The sequence below is a fragment of the Ranitomeya imitator genome, chromosome 9, assembly GCF_032444005.1.
Source record: "Ranitomeya imitator isolate aRanImi1 chromosome 9, aRanImi1.pri, whole genome shotgun sequence".
NCBI lineage: Eukaryota > Metazoa > Chordata > Amphibia > Anura > Dendrobatidae > Ranitomeya > Ranitomeya imitator.
Window position 1 is genome coordinate 91325227 of NC_091290.1, and position 20496 is coordinate 91345722.

Genomic DNA, 20496 nt, shown 5'->3' on the forward strand with positions numbered 1-20496 from the left:
GGTTAGAATGATGTTCCAGGTCCTGCGTGCGAATTCTTTGTTTGTGAAGGGGTCAAAGTGTCTCTTTGGTGTTCAGAAGGTTTCATTTTTGGGTTTCATTTTTTCCCCTTCTATTATCAAGATGGACCCTGTTAAAGTTCAGGCCATTTATGATTGGACTCAGCCGACATCTCTGAAGAGTCTGCAAAAGTTCCTGGGCTTTGCTAATTTTTATCGTCGCTTCATCAATAATTTTTCTAGTATTGCTAAACCGTTGACTGATTTAACCAAGAAGGGTGCTGATGTGGTCAATTGGTCTTCTGCTGCTGTGGAAGCTTTTCAGGAGTTGAAGCGTTGTTTCTCTTCTGCCCCTGTGTTGTGCCAGCCAGATGTTTCGCTCCCGTTTCAGGTCAAGGTTGATGCTTCTGAGATTGGAGCAGGGGCTGTTTTGTCGCAAAGAAGTTCTGATGGCTCGGTGATGAAACCATGTGCCTTCTTTTCCAGGAAGTTTTCGCCTGCTGAGCGTAATTATGATGTTGGCAATCGATAGTTGCTGGCCATGAAGTGGGCATTCGAGGAGTGGCGTCATTGGCTTGAAGGAGCTAAGCATCGCGTGGTGGTCTTGACTGATCACAAGAATTTGACTTATCTCGAGTCTGCCAAACGTTTGAATCCTAGACAGGCTCGTTGGTCGCTGTTTTTCTCCCGTTTTGACTTTGTGGTTTCGTACCTTCCGGGCTCTAAGAATGTGAAGGCGGATGCCCTGTCTAGGAGTTTTGTGCCCGACTCTCCGGGTATGCCTGAGCCGGCGGGTATTCTTAAAGAGGGGGTAATTTTGTCTGCCATCTCCCCTGATTTGCGGCGGGTGCTGCAAAAATTTCAGGCTAATAGACCTGACCGTTGCCCAGCGGAGAAACTGTTTGTCCCTGATAAATGGACGAGTAGAGTTATCTCTGAGGTTCATTGTTCGGTGTTGGCTGGTCATCCTGGAATCTTTGGTACCAGAGATTTGGTGGCTAGATCCTTTTGGTGGCCGTCTCTGTCGCGGGATGTGCGTTCGTTTGTGCAGTCCTGTGGGACTTGTGCTCGGGCTAAGCCCTGCTGTTCTCGTGCCAGTCGGTTGCTTTTGCCCTTGCCGGTCCCGAAGAGGCCCTGGACGCATATCTCTATGGATTTTATTTTGGATCTCCCTGTCTCTCAAAAGATGTCGGTCATTTGGGTGGTTTGTGATCGCTTCTCTAAGATGGTCCATTTGGTACCCTTGTCTAAATTGCCTTCCTCCTCTGATTTGGTGCCATTGTTTTTCCAGCATGTGGTTCGTTTACATTGCTTTCCTGAGAACATCGTTTCGGACAGAGGTTCCCAGTTTGTTTCGAGGTTTTGGCGAGCCTTTTGTGCTAGGATGGGCATTGATTTGTCTTTTTCCTCGGCTTTCCATCCTCAGACAAACGGCCAAACTGAACGAACCAATCAGACTTTGGAAACATATCTGAGATGCTTTGTTTCTGCTGATCAGGATGATTGGGTGTCCTTTTTGCCTTTGGCTGAGTTCGCCCTTAATAATCGGGCCAGCTCGGCTACTTTGGTTTCGCCGTTTTTCTGCAATTCTGGTTTCCATCCTCGTTTCTCTTCAGGGCAGGTTGAGTCTTCGGACTGTCCTGGTGTGGATACTGTGGTGGATAGGTTGCAGCAGATTTGGACTCATGTAGTGGACAATTTGACATTGTTCCAGGAGAAGGCTCAACGTTTCGCTAACCGCAGGCGCTGTGTGGGTCCCCGACTTCGTGTTGGGGATTTGGTTTGGTTGTCGTCTCGTTATATTCCTATGAAAGTTTCCTCTCCTAAGTTTAAGCCTCGTTTCATTGGTCCGTATAGGATTTCTGAGGTTCTTAATCCTGTGTTGTTTCGTTTGACCCTTCCAGCTTCTTTTTCCATCCATAATGTATTCCATAGGTCATTGTTGCGGAGATACGTAGCACCTGTGGTTCCATCCGTTGATCCTCCTGCCCCGGTTTTGGTTGAGGGGGAGTTGGAGTATGTGGTGGAGAAGATTTTGGATTCTCGTATTTCGAGACGGAAACTCCAGTACCTGGTTAAGTGGAAGGGTTATGGTCAGGAAGATAATTCCTGGGTCTTTGCCTCTGATGTTCATGCTGCCGATCTGGTTCGTGCCTTTCATTTGGCTCATCCTAGTCGGCCTGGGGGCTCTGGTGAGGGTTCGGTGACCCCTCCTCAAGGGGGGGTACTGTTGTGAATTCTGTGGTCAAGCTCCCTCCTGTGGTCATGAGTGGTACTTCGGCTGGTTCTGTCCATGGGTTTCCTCTGGTGGATATGAGTGGGGCTGCGGCTTCTGAGTTTCCTTCCACAGGCGACGAGGTTAAGTCGTTAGGTGCTGCTCTATTTAACACCTAGTTCTTTGCTCCTTGACTCCAGTCAATGTTCCAGTATTGGTCTTGCTCTCTCCGGGATCGTTCTTGTGACCTGTCTTCCCTGCATAAGCTAAGTTCTGCTTGTGTTTCTTTGTTTGCTATTTTTTCTGTCCAGCTTGCTATTTTGGTTTGTCTTGCTTGCTGGAAGCTCTGGGACGCAGAGGGAGCACCTCCGTACCGTTAGCCGGTACGGAGGGTCTTTTTGCGCCCTCTGCGTGGTCTTTTGTAGGTTTTTGTGCTGACCACAAAGCTATCTTTCCTATCCTCGGTCTATTCAGTAAGTCGGGCCTCACTTTGCTAAAATCGATTTCATCTCTGTGTTTGTATTTTCATCTTTACTCACAGTCATTATATGTGGGGGGCTGCCTTTTCCTTTGGGGAATTTCTCTGAGGCAAGTTAGGCTTATTTTTCTATCTTCAGGGCTAGCTAGTTTTTTAGGCTGTGCCGAGGCGCCTAGGACTGGTCAGGAGCGCTCCACGGCTATTTCTAGTGTGGTGTGATAGGATTAGGGATTGCGGTCAGCAGAGTTCCCACGTCTCAAAGCTCGTCCTATGTTATTAGTAACTATCAGGTCATTTTTTGTGCTCTTAACCACCAGGTCCATTGTTGTTCTAAACCACCAGTTCATAACACCCCCCACCATGAAGGTAATAAAGGGATCCAAACCCTAACCTCCCACCATCAAGGTAAAAAAGGGATCCAAACCCTAACCCTAACCTCCCACCATCAAGGTAAAAAAGGGATCCAAACCCTAACCCTAAAGGGATCCAAACCCTAACCATAACCCTAGCTATTTCTATTTATAGTGGGTTTTCTTGTTGATTTTGATGATTGGCAGCTGTCACACACTTCTCATCATGTGTTTCAAAAACGCAAACGCAGGAAAAAACGCATGTAAACGCGTTAAAATGCCGCGTTTTTTTTAACGCATACAAAAACGCATGCGTCTAAAAAACGCAGCGTTTGCACGCGTTTACATGTGTTTTTTCACCACTTGCGTTTGCGTTTTTAACGCTGTGTTTTTAAACGCAAATCTGAAACCAGCCTTAGCTGGTGTTATATAATTGTAACCCAAACATTTTTCAGAACGTTCTAATAGATGATTGGAAATACATGTTGCAATATTTCCTGAGCTTGTATTGCTGTCACACAACACTTTGTATTGTGGTTACACTATTGGTCACACAACACCTTGTATTGGGGCTACACTATTGGTCACAAAACACCTTGTATTGTGGTCACACAACACCTTGTATTGTGGTCATGCTATTGGTAACACAATACCTTGTATTGTAGTCATGCTATTAGTCACACATCACCTTGTATTGTGGTCACACTATTGGTCACACAACACCTTGTATTGCGGTCATATTATTGGTCACACAATATCTTGTATTGTGGTCACACTATTGGTCACACAACACCTGTATTGTGGTCATGCTATTAGTGACACATCACCTTGTATTGTGGTCATGCTATTGGTAACAATACCTTGTATTGTGGTCACACTATTGGTCACACAACACCTTGTATTGTGCTCACACAACACCTTGTACTGTGGTCACACAACACCTTGCATTGTGGTCACACTACTGGTCACACAACGCCTTGTATTGTTGTCACACTATTAGTCTCACAACACCTTGTATTATGGTCACACTATTGGTCACACAAGGCCTTGTATTGTTGTCACACTATTGGTCTCACAACATCTTGTATTGTGGTCACACTATTGGTCACACAACGCGTTGTATTGTGGTCACACTAATGGTCACACAACACCTTGTATTGTGGTCACACTATTAGTCACACAACACCTTGTATTGTGGTCACACTATTAGTCACACAACACCTTTTATTGTGGTCACACTATTAGCCACACAACACCTTGTATTGTGGTCACACTATTAGCCACACAACACCTTTTATTGTGGTCACACTATTAGCCACACAACACCTTGTATTGTAGTCACACTATTAGTCACACAACAGTTTGTATGGTGGTCATGTTATTAGTCACACAACACCTTGTATTGTGGTCACACTATTGGTCACACAATACCTTGTATTGTAGTCACACTGTCACACAACACCTTGTATTGTTATCACACTATCGGTCACACAACACTTTGTAGTGTGGTTACACTATTGGTCACACAACACCTTGTGCCCACACAACACCTTATATTGTGGTCACACTATTGGTCTCACAACACCTTGATTTGTGGTCACACTGTTGGTCACACATCACCTTGTATTGTGGTTACTCTATTGGTCACACAACACCTTGTATTGTGGTCACACTATTGGTCACACAACACCTTGTATTGTGGTTACACTATTAGTCACACAACACCTTGTATTGTGTTCACACTATTAGCAACACAACACCTTGTATTGTGGTCACACAACACCTTTTATTGTGGTCATACTATTAGTCACACAACAGCTTGTATGGTGGTCATGCTATTAGTCACAACACCTTGTATTGTGGTCACACTATTGGTCACACAATACCTTGTAATGTGGTCACACTATTGGTCACAATACCTTGTATTGTAGTCACAAAGTCACACAACACCTTGTATTGCTTTCACACTATTGGTCACACAACACTTTGTAGTGTGGTTACACTATTGGTCACACAACACCTTGTGCCCACACAACACCTTGTATTGTGGTCACTCTATTGGTCTCACAACACCTTGATTTGTGGTCACACTGTTGGTCACACATCACCTTGTATTGTGGTTATACTATTGGTCACACAACACCTTGTATTGTGGTCACACTATTGGTCACACAACACCTTGTATTGTGGTTACACTATTAGTCACACAACACCTTGTATTGTGTTCACACTATTAGTAACACAACACCTTGTATCGCTGTCATACTGTTGGTCACACAATATCTTGTATTGTGGTCACACTGTTGGTCACACAATACCTGAATTGTGGTCACACTATTGGCCACACAATACCTTGTGTTGTGGTCACACTATTAGTCACACAACACCTGGTATTGTGGTCATGCTATTAGTCACACAACACCTTGTATTGTGGTCACGCTATTGGTCACACAATATCTTGTATTGTGGTCACACTATTCGTCCCACAACACCTTGTATTGTGGTCACACTATAGGTCACACAACACTTTGCATTGTGGTTACACTATTGGTCACATAACACCTTGTGGTCACACAGCACCTTGTATTGTGGTCATGCTATTAGACACATAACACCTTGTATTGTGGTCACGCTATTGGTAACGTAATACTTTGTATTGTGGTCACACTATTAGTCACACAACACCTTGTATTTACACAACACCTTTTACTTTGGTCACACTATTGGTCACACAACATCTTGTATTGTGGTCATGCTATTAGTCACACAACACCTTGTATTTTGGTCATGCTATTGGTAACACAATACCTTGTATTGTGGTCACACTATTAGTCACACAACACCTTGTATTGTGGTCACACAACACCTTTTACTTTGGTCACACTAGTGGTCACACAACACCTTGTATTGTTGTCACACTAATGGTCACACAACACCTTGTATTGTGGTCATGCTATTAGTCACACAACATGTTGTATTGTGGTCACGCTATTGGTAACACAATACCTTGTATTGTGGTCACACTATTAGTCACCCAACACCTTGTATTGTGGTCACACTATTGGTCACACAACACCTTGTATTGTGGTCACAGTATTGGTCTCACAACACCTTGATTTGTGGTCACACTGTTGGTCACACATCACCTTGTATTATGGTTCAACTATTGGTCTGTGTGACCAATAGTGTAACCACAATACAAGGTGATGTGTGACCAACAGTGTGACCTTGTATTGTGGTCACACAACACCTTGTATTGTGGTCACACTATTGGTCACACAACACCTTGTATTGTGGTCACATTAGTCACACAACACCTTGTATTGTGGTCACACTTAGTCTCACAACATCTTGTATTGTGGTCACACTATTGGTCTCACAACACCTTGATTTGTGGTCACACTGTTGGTCACACATCACCTTGTATTATGGTTACACTATTGGTCTGTGTGACCAATAGTGTAACCACAATACAAGGTGATGTGTGACCAACAGTGTGACCTTGTATTGTGGTCACACAACACCTTGTATTGTGGTCACACTATTGGTCACACAACACCTTGTATTGTGGTCACATTAGTCACACAACACCTTGTATTGTGGTCACACTTAGTCTCAAAACATCTTGTATTGTGGTCACACTATTGGTCACACAACACCTTGTATTGTGGTCACATTGTTGGTCACACAACACCTTGTATTTTGGTCACACTATTTTTTTATTAACCCCTTTCTGACCTGTGACACAGCGTACGAGTCATGAAAGTCGGTGCCAATCCGACCTGTGACGCATATGCTGTGTCACAGAATGATCGCGTCCCTGCAGATCGGGTGAAAGGGTTAACTCCAATTTCACCCGATCTGCAGGGACAGGGGGAGTGATAGTACAGCCCGGGGGGGGGGGGGGGGAGGGATGGGGTGGCTTCACCCCCCCCCCCCCTTGGCTACGATCACTCTGATTGACTGTTGAAAGTGAAACTGCCAATCAGAGCGATTTGTAATATTTCACCTATTAAAACTGGTGAAATATTACAATCCAGCCATGGCCGATGCTGCAATATCATCGGCCATGGCTGGAAACACTGGTCTGCCCCCCCACCACCACCGATCCCCCCCCCAGTCCTCCGATCAGTCCTGTGCACCGCTCCGCTCCCCTCTGTCCTCCTGTCCGCTCCCCCCCCGTGCTCTTGTCCGCTCCCCCCGTGTTCCAATCCAACCCCCGTGCACTCCGATCCACCACCCGTGCTCCAATCCACCCCCCATGCTCCGATCCACCCCCCCGCACTCAGATCCACCCCCCCACCATCATACTTACCGAGCCTCCCGGGGTCCGTCCATCTTCTCCATGGGCCCCGCCATCTTCCAAAATGGCGGGTGCATGCGCAGTGCGCCCGCCGAATCTGCCGGCAGGCAGATTCGTTCCAATGTGCATTTTGATCACTGTGATAAAACCTATCACAGTGATCAAAATAAAAAAAATAGTAAATGCCCCCCCCCCCCCCTTGCCACCCCCATAGGTAGGGACACTAATAAAATAAATATATATATATTTTTTTTCCACTAAGGTTAGGGTTAGGGTTTCGGTATGTGCACACGTATTCTGGTTCTCTGCGGATTTTTCCGCAGCGGATTTGATAAATCCACAGTGCTAAACCGCTGCGGATTATCGCGGATTTACTGCGTTTTTTCTGCGCATTTCACTGCGGTTTTGCAAGTGCGATTTTCTATAGGAGCAGTTGTAAAACCGCTGTGGAATCCGCAGAAAGAAGTGACATGCTGCGGAATGTAAACCGCTGCGTTTCCGTGCAGTTTTTCTGCAGCATGTGTAGAGCGATTTTTGTTTCCCATAGGTTTACATTGAACTGTAAACTCATGGGAAACTGCTGCGGATCCGCAGCGTTTTCCGCAGTGTGTGCACATACCTTTAAAACACCCCCTGACGAAGGAGCAAGTGCGTCCGAAACGCGCGTCGGGGTGCCCCTAAATGTCCTGGCTACCCACAGTGGAGTACATATGAGATAATCAGAGTAAGTGTCTTCTCGCTTCTACCTACCCGTCCTGTGTTTACACTCTTTATAACAGCACCTTATTGTTTCTTGCAAATTATTGCAATTATACCCATTACATTACATGTATGTTATTGCACTGAGGCACATTGCACTTTTTTTCACTTTTTATTCAATTGAGAATTTTTAATATATATATTTTTGATATTAGCAATAGGTGGTAGGAGTGAGTAGTGACCTTATGGTGATTTAGATTATAAATAGCCAGTTGTATTGGGGCACGTAGTAATAATTTGGTTGCATATATATTGATAATTAATTATTTATTTTTTCATTTTTTCTCTTGTAATTTTTTATATGTGGAATTTAATAAAACTATATTTTATGATTATATCCTTGTCCTGATTGGTTTTTGGATTTTTTACCATGGGAAGAGCTTGATTTTTGTATACTTTTGGTAGTGGTTCACTACATCACTAATGCACTGGGTGTTCTCAGGGTCTTTATAGAAAAAATTGATTTTATTATATTTATATATTATATATGATACAAATTTTACCTGAACAACATTCGTGTACTTTTATTAAAACATACCTTTAAAATTAGGCTATGTGCACACGGTGCGGATTTGGCTGCGGATCCGCAGCGGATTGGCCGCTGCGGATTCGCAGCAGTATTCCATCAGGTTTACAGTACCATGTAAACCTATGGAAAACCAAATCCGCTGTGCCCATGGTGCGGAAAATACAGCGCGGAAACGCTGTGTTGTATTTTCCGCAGCATGTCAATTACATAGTAACATAGTAACATAGTTAGTAAGGCCGAAAAAAGACATTTGTCCATCCAGTTCAGCCTATATTCCATCATAATAAATCCCCAGATCTACGTCCTTCCACAGAACCTAATTGTATGATACAATATTGTTCTGCTCCAGGAAGACATCCAGGCCTCTCTTGAACCCCTCGACTGAGTTCGCCATCACCACCTCCTTAGGCAAGCAATTCCAGATTCTCACTGCCCTAACAGTAAAGAATCCTCTTCTATGTTGGTGGAAAAACCTTCTCTCCTCCAGACGCAAAGAATGCCCCCTTGTGCCCGTCACCTTCCTTGGTATAAACAGATCCTCAGCGAGATATTCTTTGTGCGGATTCCGCAGCATTTTACACCTGTTCCTCAATAGGAATCCGCAGATGAAATCCGCACAAAAAAACACTGGAAATCCACGGTAAATCCGCAGGTAAAACGTAGTGCCTTTTACCCATGGACTTTTCAAAAATGGTGCTGAAAAATTTCACACGAATCTGCAACGTGGGCACATAGCCTTAGGGTTAGGGTTGGAATTAGGGTTGTGGTTAGGGTTGTGTTTAGGGTTATGGCTACAGTTGGGATTAGGGTTAGGGGTGTGTTGGGGTTAGTGTTGGAGTTAGAATTGAGGGGTCTCCAAACGCAACATGGCGCCACCATTGATTCCAGTCAATCTTGTATTCAAAAAGTCAAATGGTGCTCCCTCACTTCCGTACCCCGACGTGTGCCCAAACAGTGGTTTACCCCCACATACGGGGTACCAGCATACTCAGGACAAACTGTACAACATTTACTGGGGTCCAATTTCTCCTGTTACCCGTGTGAAAATAAAAAAATGTTTTTTTTTTTTCATGGCTCTGCGTTGTAAACGTCTGTGAAGCACTTGGGGGTCACTTGTGGGGAGTTTCCACTGTTTAGGCACATCAGGGGCTCTGCAAACGCAACGTGACGCCCACAGAGCATTCCATCAAAGTCTGCATTTCAAAACGTCACTACTTCACTTCCGAGCCCCGGCATGTCCCCAAACAGTGGTTTACCCCCACATATTGGGTATCACCGTACTCAGGAGAAATCTGAGGTAAAATTTCTCCTGTTACCCTTGGGAAAATGAAAATTTGCGGGCTAAAAAATCATTTTTGAGAAAAGAATTTTTTTTTATTTTCATGGCTCTGCGTTATAAACTTCTGTGAAGCACTTGGGGGTTCAAAGTTCTCACCACACATCTAGATTAGTTCCTTTGGGGGTCTAGTTTCCAAAATGGGGTCATTTGTGGGGGATCTCCAATGTTTAGGCACACAGGGGCTCTCCAAACGTGACATGGTGTCTGCTAATGATTGGAGCTAATTTTCCATTTAAAAAGCCAAATGGTGTGCCTTCCCTATCAAACCCTGCCGTGCGCCCAAACAGTGGTTTACCCCCACATATGGGGTATCAGTGTATTCAGGACAATCTGGACAACAACATTTGGGGTCCAATTTCTCCTATTACCCTTGGAAAAATAGAAAATTCCAGGCTAAAAAAATCATTTTTGAGGAAAGAAAAATATTTTTTTTTATTTTCATGGCTCTGCTTTATAAACTTCTGTGAATCACCTGGGGGTTTAAAGTGCTCAATATGCATCTAGATAAGTTCATTGGGGGGTCTAATTTCCAAAATGGGGTCACTTGTGGGGGAGCTCCAATTTTTAGGCACACGGGGGCTCTCCAAACGTGACATGGTGTCCGCTAAAGAGTGGAGCCAATTTTTCATTCAAAAAGTCAAATAGCGCTCCTTCCCTTCCAAGCCCTGCCATGCGCCCAAACAGTGGTTTATTCCCACATTTGAGGTATCAGCGTACTCAGGACAAATTGGACAACAACTTTCGTGGTTCAGTTTCTCCTTTTACCATTGGGAAAATAAAAAATTGTTGCTAAAAGATCATTTTTGTGACTAAAAAGTTAAATGTTCATTTTTTCCTTCCATGTTGCTTCTGCTGCTGTGAAGCACCTGAAGGGTTAATAAACTTCATGAATGTGGTTTTGTGGACCTTGAGGGGTGCAGTTTTTAGAATGGTGTCACTTTTGGGTATTTTTAGCCATATAGACCCCTCAAACTGACTTCAAATGTGAGGTGGTCCCTAAAAAAATGGTTTTGTAAATTTCGTTGTAAAAATGAGAAATCGCTGGTCAAATTTTAACCCTTATAACTTCCTAGGAAAAAAAAATGTTGTTTCCAAAATTGTGCTGATGTAAAGTAGACATGTGGGAAATGTTATTTATTAACTATTTTGTGTCATATAACTCTCTAGTTTAACAGAATAAAAATTCCAAATGTGAAAATTGCGAAATTTTCAAAATTTTCGCCAAATTTCCGTTTTTATCACAAATAAACGCAGAATTTATTGACCTAAATTTACCACTTACATAAAGCCCAATATGTCACGAAAAAACAATCTCAGAACCGCTAGGATCTGTTGAAGCGTTCTTGAGTTATTACCTCATAAAGGGACACTGGTCAGAATTGCAAAAAACAGCCAGTTCATTAAGGTCAAAATAGGCTGGGTCATGAAGGGGTTAACTACACATCCATCCAATATACCATGTGCCTCTTAAAGGGACTCTGTCACCTGAATTTGGAGGGAACAATCTTCAGCCATAGAGGCGGGGTTTTGGGGTTTTTGATTCACCCTTTGCTTACCCGCTGGCTGCATGCTGGCTACAATATTGGATTGAAGTTCATTCTCTGTCCTCCATAGTACACGCCTGCATAAGGCAATCTTTCCTTGTGCAGGCATGTACTACGGAGGACAGAGAATGAACTTCAATCCAATATTGCAGCCAGCATGCAGCCAGCGGGTAAGGAAAGGGTGAATCAAACACCCGAAAACCCCGCCTCCATGGTTGAAAATTGTTCCCTCCAAATTCAGGTGACAGTGTCCCTTTAACCCCTTAGCGACCGCCGATACGCCTTTTAACGGCGGCCGCTAAGGGTACTTAAACCACAGCGCCGTTAATTAACGGCGCTGTGGAAAAAGTCCATAGCGCCCCCCAGAGGCCGATTTTCTCCGGGGTCTCGGCTGCCGAGGGTAGCCGAGACCCCAGAGAACATGATTCGGGGGGTTTTTAACCCACCCCGCATTTGCAATCGCCGGTAATTAACCGTTTACCGGCGATCGCAAAAAAAAAAAAAAAGCGATCTCTTTTTAATTTCTCTGTCCTCCGATGTGATCGCACATCGGAGGACAGAGAAAAGGGGTCGCAGGTGGCCCCCCAATACTCACCTAGCTCCCCCGATGCTCCTCGTGTCTCCCGGTGGGCGCCGCCATCTTCAAAATGGCGGGCGCATGCGCAGTGCGCCCGCCGGCCGGCACCGGGAGAATCTTTGGGGTCTCGGCTGCCGGGGGTAGAGACCCCAAAGAGCATGATCGGGGTTGGTATTACCGACCCCTGTTTTGCGATCGCCGGTAATTAACTGTTTACCGGCGACCGCAAAAAAAAAAAAAAAAAAAAGTAAAGTGTAATTCTCTGTCCTCTGATGTGATCGCACATCAGAGGACAGAGAAATAGGGGGATTCGGGGACCCTAGCATACTCACCTAGGTCCCTGGATCCTCTTGCTGCTCCTCCTGGCCGCCGGCAGAAGAACATGGCGGACGCATGCCCAGTGCGCCCGCCATCTGTCTCCATCTGCCGGCCGGCAGGAGAACAGCAGTTGGGGCTAAAATTAGGGTCAGGGGTAGGGTTAGGGTTAGGGGTAGGGTTAGGGGTAGGGTTAGGGGTAGGGGTAGGGTTAGGGTTAGGGGTAGGGTTAGGGGTAGGGTTAGGGGTAGGGTTAGGAGTAGGGGTAGTGGTAGGGTTAGGGGTAGGGTTAGGGCTAGGGGTAGGGGTAGGGGTAGTGGTAGGGTTAGGGGTAGGGGTAGGGTTAGGGCTAGGGTTAGGGCTAGGGTTAGGGCTAGGGTTGGGGCTAAATTTAGGGTTAGGGTTGGGGCTAAATTTAGGGTTAGGGTTGGGGCTAAATTTAGGGTTAGGCTTCTTTCACACTTACGTCGGTACGGGGCCGTCGCAATGCGTCGGCCCGACATACCGACGCACGTTGTGAAAATTGTGCACAACGTGGGCAGCAGCTGTAGTTTTTCAACGCATCCGCTGCCCAATCTATGTCCTGGGGAGGAGGGGGCGGAGTTACGGCCACGCATGCGCGGTCAGAAATGGCGGATGCGACGTACAAAAAAACGTTTCATTGAATGTTTTTTTGTGCCGACGCTCCGCCAAAACACAACTAATCCAGTGCACGACGGACGCGACGTGTGGCCATCCGTCACGATCCGTCGGCAATACAAGTCTATGGGCAAAAAACGCATCCTGCGGGCACATTTGCAGGATCCGTTTCTTGTCCAAAACGACGGATTGCGACGGAATGCCAAACGACGCAAGTGTGAAAGTAGCCTTAGGGCTAGGGTTAGGGTTGGGGTTAAAGTTAGGGCTAGGGTTGGGGCTAAAGTTTGGGTTAGAGCTGGGATTAGGGTTAGGGTTTGGATTAGGGTTGGTATTAGGGTTAGGGTTGGCATTAGGGTTACGCTTGGGATTAGGGTTAGGTTTGGGATTAGGGTTAAGGTTAGGGTTGTGATTAGGGGTGTATTGGGATTAGGGTTAGGTTTGAGGTTAGGGTTGAGATTAGGATTAGGGGTGTGTTGGATTTAGGGTTTTGATTAGGGTTATGGTTAGGGTTGACATTAGGGTTGTTTTGGGGTAAGGGTTGTGATTATGGTTAGGGTTAGTGATTAGGATTATGGATCAGGTTGGGATTAGGGTTAGGGGTGTGCTGGGGTTAGGGTTGGAGCTAGAATTGGGGGGTTTCCACTGTTTAGGTACATCAGGGGGTCTCCAAACACGAAAGCCAATTTTGCGCTCAAAAAGTCAAATGGTGCTCCCTCCCTTCTGAGCTCTGCCGTGCGCCCAAACAGTGGGTTACCCCCACATATGGGGCATCAGCGTACTCGGGATAAATTGGACAACAACTTCTGGGGTCCAATTTCTCTTGTTACCCTTGTGAAAATAAAAACTTGGGGGCTACAATATCTTTTTTGTAAAAAAAAATATTTTTTATTTTCACGACTCTGCATTCTAAACTCCTGTGAAGCACTTGGGCATTCAAAGTTCTCACCACACATCTAGATAACTTCCTTGGGGGGTCTAGTTTCCAAAATGGGGTCACTTGTGGGGGGTTACTACAGTTTAGGTACATCAGGGGCTCTGCAATCGCAACATAATGCCCACAGACCATTCTATCAAAGTCTGCATTCCAAAAAGACGCTCCTTCCCTTCCGAGCTCTGCCGTGCGCCAAAACAGTGGTTTACCCCCACATATGGTGCATCACCGTACTCGGGATAAATTGGACAACAACTATTGCAGTCCAATTTCTCCTGTTACCCTTGTGAAAATAAAAACTTGGGGGCTACAATATCTTTTTTGTGGAAAAAAAATATTTTTTATTTTCACGACTCTGCATTCTAAACTTCTGTGAAGCACATGGGCATTCAAAGTTCTCACCACACATCTAGATAAGTTCCTTTGGGGGTCTAGTTTCCAAAATGGGGTCACTTGTGGAGGGTTTCTACTGGTTAGGTACATCAGGGGCTCTGCAAACGCAACATAATACCCGCAGACCATTCTATCAAAGTCTGCATTCCAAAATGGCGCTCCTTCCTTCCGAGCTCTGCCGTGCGCCCAAACAGTGGTTTACCCCCACATATGGGGTACCAGCATACTCAGGACAAATTGGACAATAACTTTTGGGGTCCAATTTCTCTTGTTACCCTAGTGAAAATAGAAACTTGGGGGCTAAAAAATCTTTTTTGTGGAAAAAAAAATATTTTTTATTTTCACGGCTCTGCATTATAAACTTCTGTGAAGCACGTGGGCATTCAAGGTTCTCACCACACATCTAGATAAGTTCCATGGGGGGTCTAGTTTCCAAAATGGGGTCACTTGTGGGGGATTTCTACTGTTTAGGCACATCAGGGGCTCTCCAAACGCGACATGGCGTCCGATCTCAATTCCAGCCAATTCTACATTGAAAAAGTAAAACGGCGCTCCTTCACTTCCAAGCTCTGCGGTGCGCCCAAACAGTGGTTTACCCTCACATATGGGGTATCGACGTATTCAGGAGAAATCGCACAACAACTTTTGTGGTCTAATTTCTCCTGTTACCCTTGTGAAAATAAGAATTTGTGGGCGAAAAGATCATTTTTGTGTAAACAAAAGCGATTTTTTATTTTCACGGCTCTACGTTATAAACTTCTGTGAAGCACTTGGGGGTTCAAAGTGCTCACCACACATCTAGATAAGTTCCTTAAGGGGTCTAGTTTCCAAAATGGTGTCACTTGTGGGGAGTTTCCACTGTTTAGGCACATCAGGGGCTCTCTAAACGTGACATGGCGTCCGATCTCAATTCCAGCCAATTCTGCATTGAAAAAGTCAAACGACGCTCCTTCACTTCTAAGTTCTGCGGTGCGCCCAAAAAGTGGTTTACCCCTACATATGGGGTATTGGCGTATTCAGGAAAAATTGCATAACAAAATTTATGGTTACATTTCTGTTTTTACACTTGTGAAAATAAAAAAAATGGTTCTGAATTAAGATGTTTGCAAAAAAAAGTTAAATGTTCATTTTTTCCTTCCACATTGTTTCAGTTCCTGTGAAGCACGTAAAGGGTTAATAAACTTCTTGAATGTGGTTTTGAGAACCTTGAGGGATGTAGTTTTTAGAATGGTGTCACACTTCATTATTTTCTATCATATAGACCCCTCAAAATGACTTCAAATGTGATGTGGTCCCTAAAAAAAAATGGTGTTGTAAAAATGAGAAATTGCTGGTCAACTTTTAACCCTTATAACTCCCTAACAAACAAAAATTTTGTTTCCAAAATTGTGCTGATGTAAAGTAGACATGTGGGAAATGTTATTTATTAACTATTTTTCGTGACATATCTCTCTGATTTAAGGGCATAAAAATACAAAGTTTGAAAATTGCAAAATTTTAAAAATTTTCGCCATATTTCCGTTTTTTTTATAAATAATTGCAAGTAATATCGAAGAAATGTTACCACTAACATGAAGTACAATATGTCACGAAAAAAACAATCTCAGAATCAGCGGGATCCGTTGAAGCGTTCCAGAGTTATAACCTCATAAAGTGACAGTGGTCAGAATTGCAAAAATTGGCCTGGTCATTAAGTACCAAATTGGCTCTGTCACTAAGGGGTTAAACTATTCATATATAGCTGAAGATCAAAGGTGCTTTCTAAATGCCATTTGTCACATATACAGTACATTCTTTCACAATACCATGCTAAGATCGAAACTTTTTTTTTTTTTTTACTTAAGAGAAATTGTACTCTGACTTCACTTTGTTTTTCTTTTTGTGTTTTTTTTTTTTTTTGGGGGGGGCAGGAGAGCTGCTCCATCTGCTGAGTTCTCAGTTGACAGGATTCGACATCTGATGTCTTTCTTGGCCATGTTGGGTCCAAGCCCAGACTGGAATGTTGGACTGTCTGCAGAAGATCTATGTACTAAAGAGTGTGGCTGGGTCCAAAGAGTCATCCAGGATCTAATCCCTTGGGATGCTGGCACTGACAGTGGAATCACTTATGAGGTATTTCCATGTTTTAAGTAAAGAAATTTGTATCTGTTCTCTATTTTCTGGTTTTGTAATGGTTTACATCGAGTATGACTTTGCTTCTTTTGTACTTCAATAATCTAATTAAAGCTATTTAGGAATAATAAACAAAATAATTGTATATTTATATTGTCCATCAACACCATCTTGACAGTGGTCAGTGAAGTCCTAAATATGGTTAAGCGAAACGGATCGGACAAATTAAAAAATCGCCGACTTTCGGCAAAGTCGGGTTTCATGAAACCCGACCTGATCCTAGTGTGGGATCGGCCCTGAGGTCACCGATCTGTGCGCAAAAGTCGCGTTTCGTATGACGCTTTCAGTGCCATTTTTCAGCCAATGAAGGAGGACGCAGAGTGTGGGCAGTGTGATGACATAGGTATCGGTCCCCACCATCTTAGAGAAGGGCATGACAGTGATTGGCTTGCTTTCTGCGGCGTCACAGGGGCTATAAAGGGGCATGCACGCCGACCGCCATCTTACTTCTGCCGATCTTAGCATAGGGAGAGGTTGCTGCCGCTTCATCAGAAGAAGGGATATAGTTAGGGAGGGAAGATTAACCCCCAAACTGCTTGTGCTGTAGTGATTTCCACTGTCCAACACCACCATTTGTTTGCAGGGACAGTGGAGGGTATATTTTTGTGCATCAGCTCTGTAGCTTATTAGGCTGCCTTATAAGGCTCCCTGATAGCTGCATTGCTGTTTGCACGCTGCTGTGCAAACTAACAGTTTTTTTTTTTAAAGCAAAAATCTTGTTGCTCCTTTCTGCACACTTATCTTGTTTATTTGTCCACCCTTTTGTGTGCAGCAGTCCTTTTTATTGCTGCCATACTTTTCCTGAGATCATTGTAGGGAGATTGAAATTGTACTACAGTCCTTGTATTTTTTCATATATCTTCCAGCCACTTTCTGCCACTTAGATTGCGTTGTTATATACACAGGGCCTGAGTTTTGGTTCAGTCTTCCCCCCAAAAAAGGTGAGATTCAAATTCTCACAAAGTGGATATACTTCAGTCCTGTTAGTTTGTTGTATGTCAGCCAGCCACTTTCTGCCACTTAGTTTGCGTTGTTATATACACTGGGCCTGAGTTTTGGTTCAGTTTCCCCAAAAAAAGTAACATAGCAACATAGTTATTAAGGTTGAAAGAAGCCTTTAAGTCCATCTAAATCAACCCATAGCCTAACCTAACATGCCCTAACATGTTCATCCAGGGGAAGGCAAAAAAAAACCCATGTGGCAAATAGTAAGCTCCACTTTGGGGAAAAAAAATTCATTCCCGACTCCACATACTGCAATCAGACTAGTTCCCTGGATCAATGCCCTATCAAGGAATCTAGTGTATATACCCTGCAACATTATACTTTTCAAGAAAGGTATCCAATCCCCTCTTAAATTTAAGTAATGAATCACTCATTACAACAGAGAGTTCCATAGTCTCACTGCTCTTACAGTAAAGAACCCGTGTCTGTTATTATGCCTAAACCTTCTTTCCTCCAGATGTAGAGGATGCCCCCATTGTCCCTGTCTTAGGTTTATGATTAAAAAGATCATCAGGAAGGTCTTTGTACCTTCATATATTTATACATTAAAATAAGATCACCCCTTAGTCTTTGTTTTTCCAAACTAAATAGCCGCAAGTATAATAACCTATCTTGGTATTGCAGACCCCCCAGTCTTCTAATAACCTTGGTCGCTCTTCTCTGCACCCGCTCCAGTTCAGCTATGTCTTTCTTATACACTGGAGACCAGAACTGTGCACAGTATTCTAAGTGTGGTCGAACTAGTGACTTGTATAGAGGTAAAATTATGTTCTCCTCATGAGCATCTATGCCTCTTTTAATGCATCCCATTATTGTATTGCCTTTGTAGCAGCTGAATGACACTGGCCACTGAACATGAGTTTGTCATCCACCCATACACCCAGGTCTTTTTCATTGACGGTTTTGCCCAGAGTTTTAGAATTAAGCACATAGTTATATATCTTATTACTTCTACCCAAGTGCATGACCTTACATTTATCCCCATTAAAGCTCATTTGCCATTTATCAGCCCAAGCTTCTAGTTTACATAAATCATCCTGTAATATAAAATTGTCCTCCTCTGTATTGATTACCCTGCAGAGTTTAGTGTCATCCGCAAATATTGAAATTCTGCTCTGAATGCCCCCCACAAGGTCATTAATAAATATGTTAAAAAGAAGAGGGCCCGATACTGACCCCTGTGGTACCCCCTGCTAAACGCGACCCAGTCCGAGTGTGCTCCAATAATAACCACCCTTTGTTTCCTATCCCTGGGCCAGCTCTTCACCCACTTACACATATTTTCCCCTATCCCCATTATTCTCATTTTATGTATCAATCTTTTGTGTGGCACTGTATCAAAAGCTTTTGAAAAGTCCATATACACTACGTCCACTGGGTTCCCTTGGTCCAGTCCGGAACTTACCTCTTCATAGAAGCTGATCAGATTAGTCTGACATGAACGGTCCCTAGTAAACCCGTGCTGATACTGGGTCATGAGGTTATTCCTCTTCAGATACTCCAGTATAGCATCCCTTAGAATGCCCTCCAGGATTTTACCCACAGTAGAGGTTAAGCTTACTGGCCTATAATTACAGAGTTCAGTTTGTGTCCCCTTTTTGAATATTGGCACCACATTTGTTATACGCCAGTCCTGTGGTACAAACCCTGTTATTATGAAGTCTTTAAAGATGAAAAATAATGGTCTATCAATGACTGTACTTAATTCCTGCAGTACTCGAGGGTGTATCCCATCAGGGCCCGGAGATTTGTCAATTTTAGTGATTTTTAGATGCCGACGTACTTCCTGCAGGTGACATTTAATGGGGAATTTTTATCACTAGTCATTTTGTCTGCCATGGGATTTTCTTGTGTAAATACTGATGAAAAAAAGTCATTTAGCATATTGGCTTTTTCCTCATTCTCATCCACCATTTCACCCAGACTATTTTTAAGGGTGCCAACACTATCATTTTTTAGTTTCTTACTATTTACGTAATTAAAAAATATTTTGGGATTATTTTTACTCTCCCTGGCAACGAGTCTCTCTGTCTCTCTTTGCTGCCTTGATTTGCTTTTTACAGAATGTATTTAATTTTTTGTATTTATTTAATGCCTCATCACTACCTACTTCCTTTAATTCTCTAAATGCTTTTTTTTGTCACTTTTTGCGCCCTTTACAGCTCTATTTAGCCATATTCGTTTCCTCCTATTTCTAGTATGTTTATTCCCATACGGTATATACTGTGCACAGGTCCTATCCAGGATGCTAATAAATGTCTCCCATTTTCTTTGTGATATCAGGATATCGTCCCAGTTAATTGCACCAAGATCCTCTCTCATCCGTTGGAAATTTGCCTTCCTGAAGTTTAGTGTCCTTGTAACTCCTCTACTACACATCTTATTAAAGAATACATGAAAACGTATTATTTTGTGATCACTATTCCCCAAGTGACCCCCAACCCTTATATTTGATATGCGGCCTGGCCTGTTGGTTAATATTCGGTCTAGCAGTGCCCCCCTTCTTGTTGGGTCCTGAACCATTTGCGAAAGGTAATTGTCTCTCATTGTCTCTCAAGTGAGATTCAAATTCTCACAAAGTGGATATACTTCTGTCCTGTTAGTTTGTCGTATATCAGCCACCCACTTTCTGCCACTAAGATTGTGTTGTTATATACACTGGGCCTGAGTTTTAGTTCAGTCTCCCTCCAAAAAAGTGAGATTCAAATTCTCACAAAGTGGATATACTTCAGTCCTGTTAGTTTGTCGTATATCAGCAAGCCACTTTCTGCCACTTACATTGTGTTGTTTTATACACTGGGCCTGAGTTTTGGTTCAGTCTCTCCCCCAAAAAATGAGATTTAAATTTTCACAAAGTGGATATACTTCTGCCCTGTTAGTTTGTCGTATATCAGCCAGCCACTTTCTGCCGCTTAGATTGTGTTGTTATATACACTGGGCCTGAGTTTTG

General features: G+C 43.6%; 1 protein-coding gene across 4 annotated transcripts in view; it reads left to right on the plus strand.

Moving 5' to 3' along the window:
- SPON1 (spondin 1) overlaps positions 1–20496 on the plus strand; it is a 1002740-nt gene that overhangs the window by 631774 nt on the left and 350470 nt on the right. For all 4 annotated transcript variants that reach the window (XM_069739940.1, XM_069739943.1, XM_069739942.1 and 1 more), the window contains one exon: positions 16280–16481. In XM_069739940.1, the coding sequence (XP_069596041.1) occupies positions 16280–16481 (202 nt within the window). The remainder of the gene's footprint in view (positions 1–16279; positions 16482–20496) is intronic.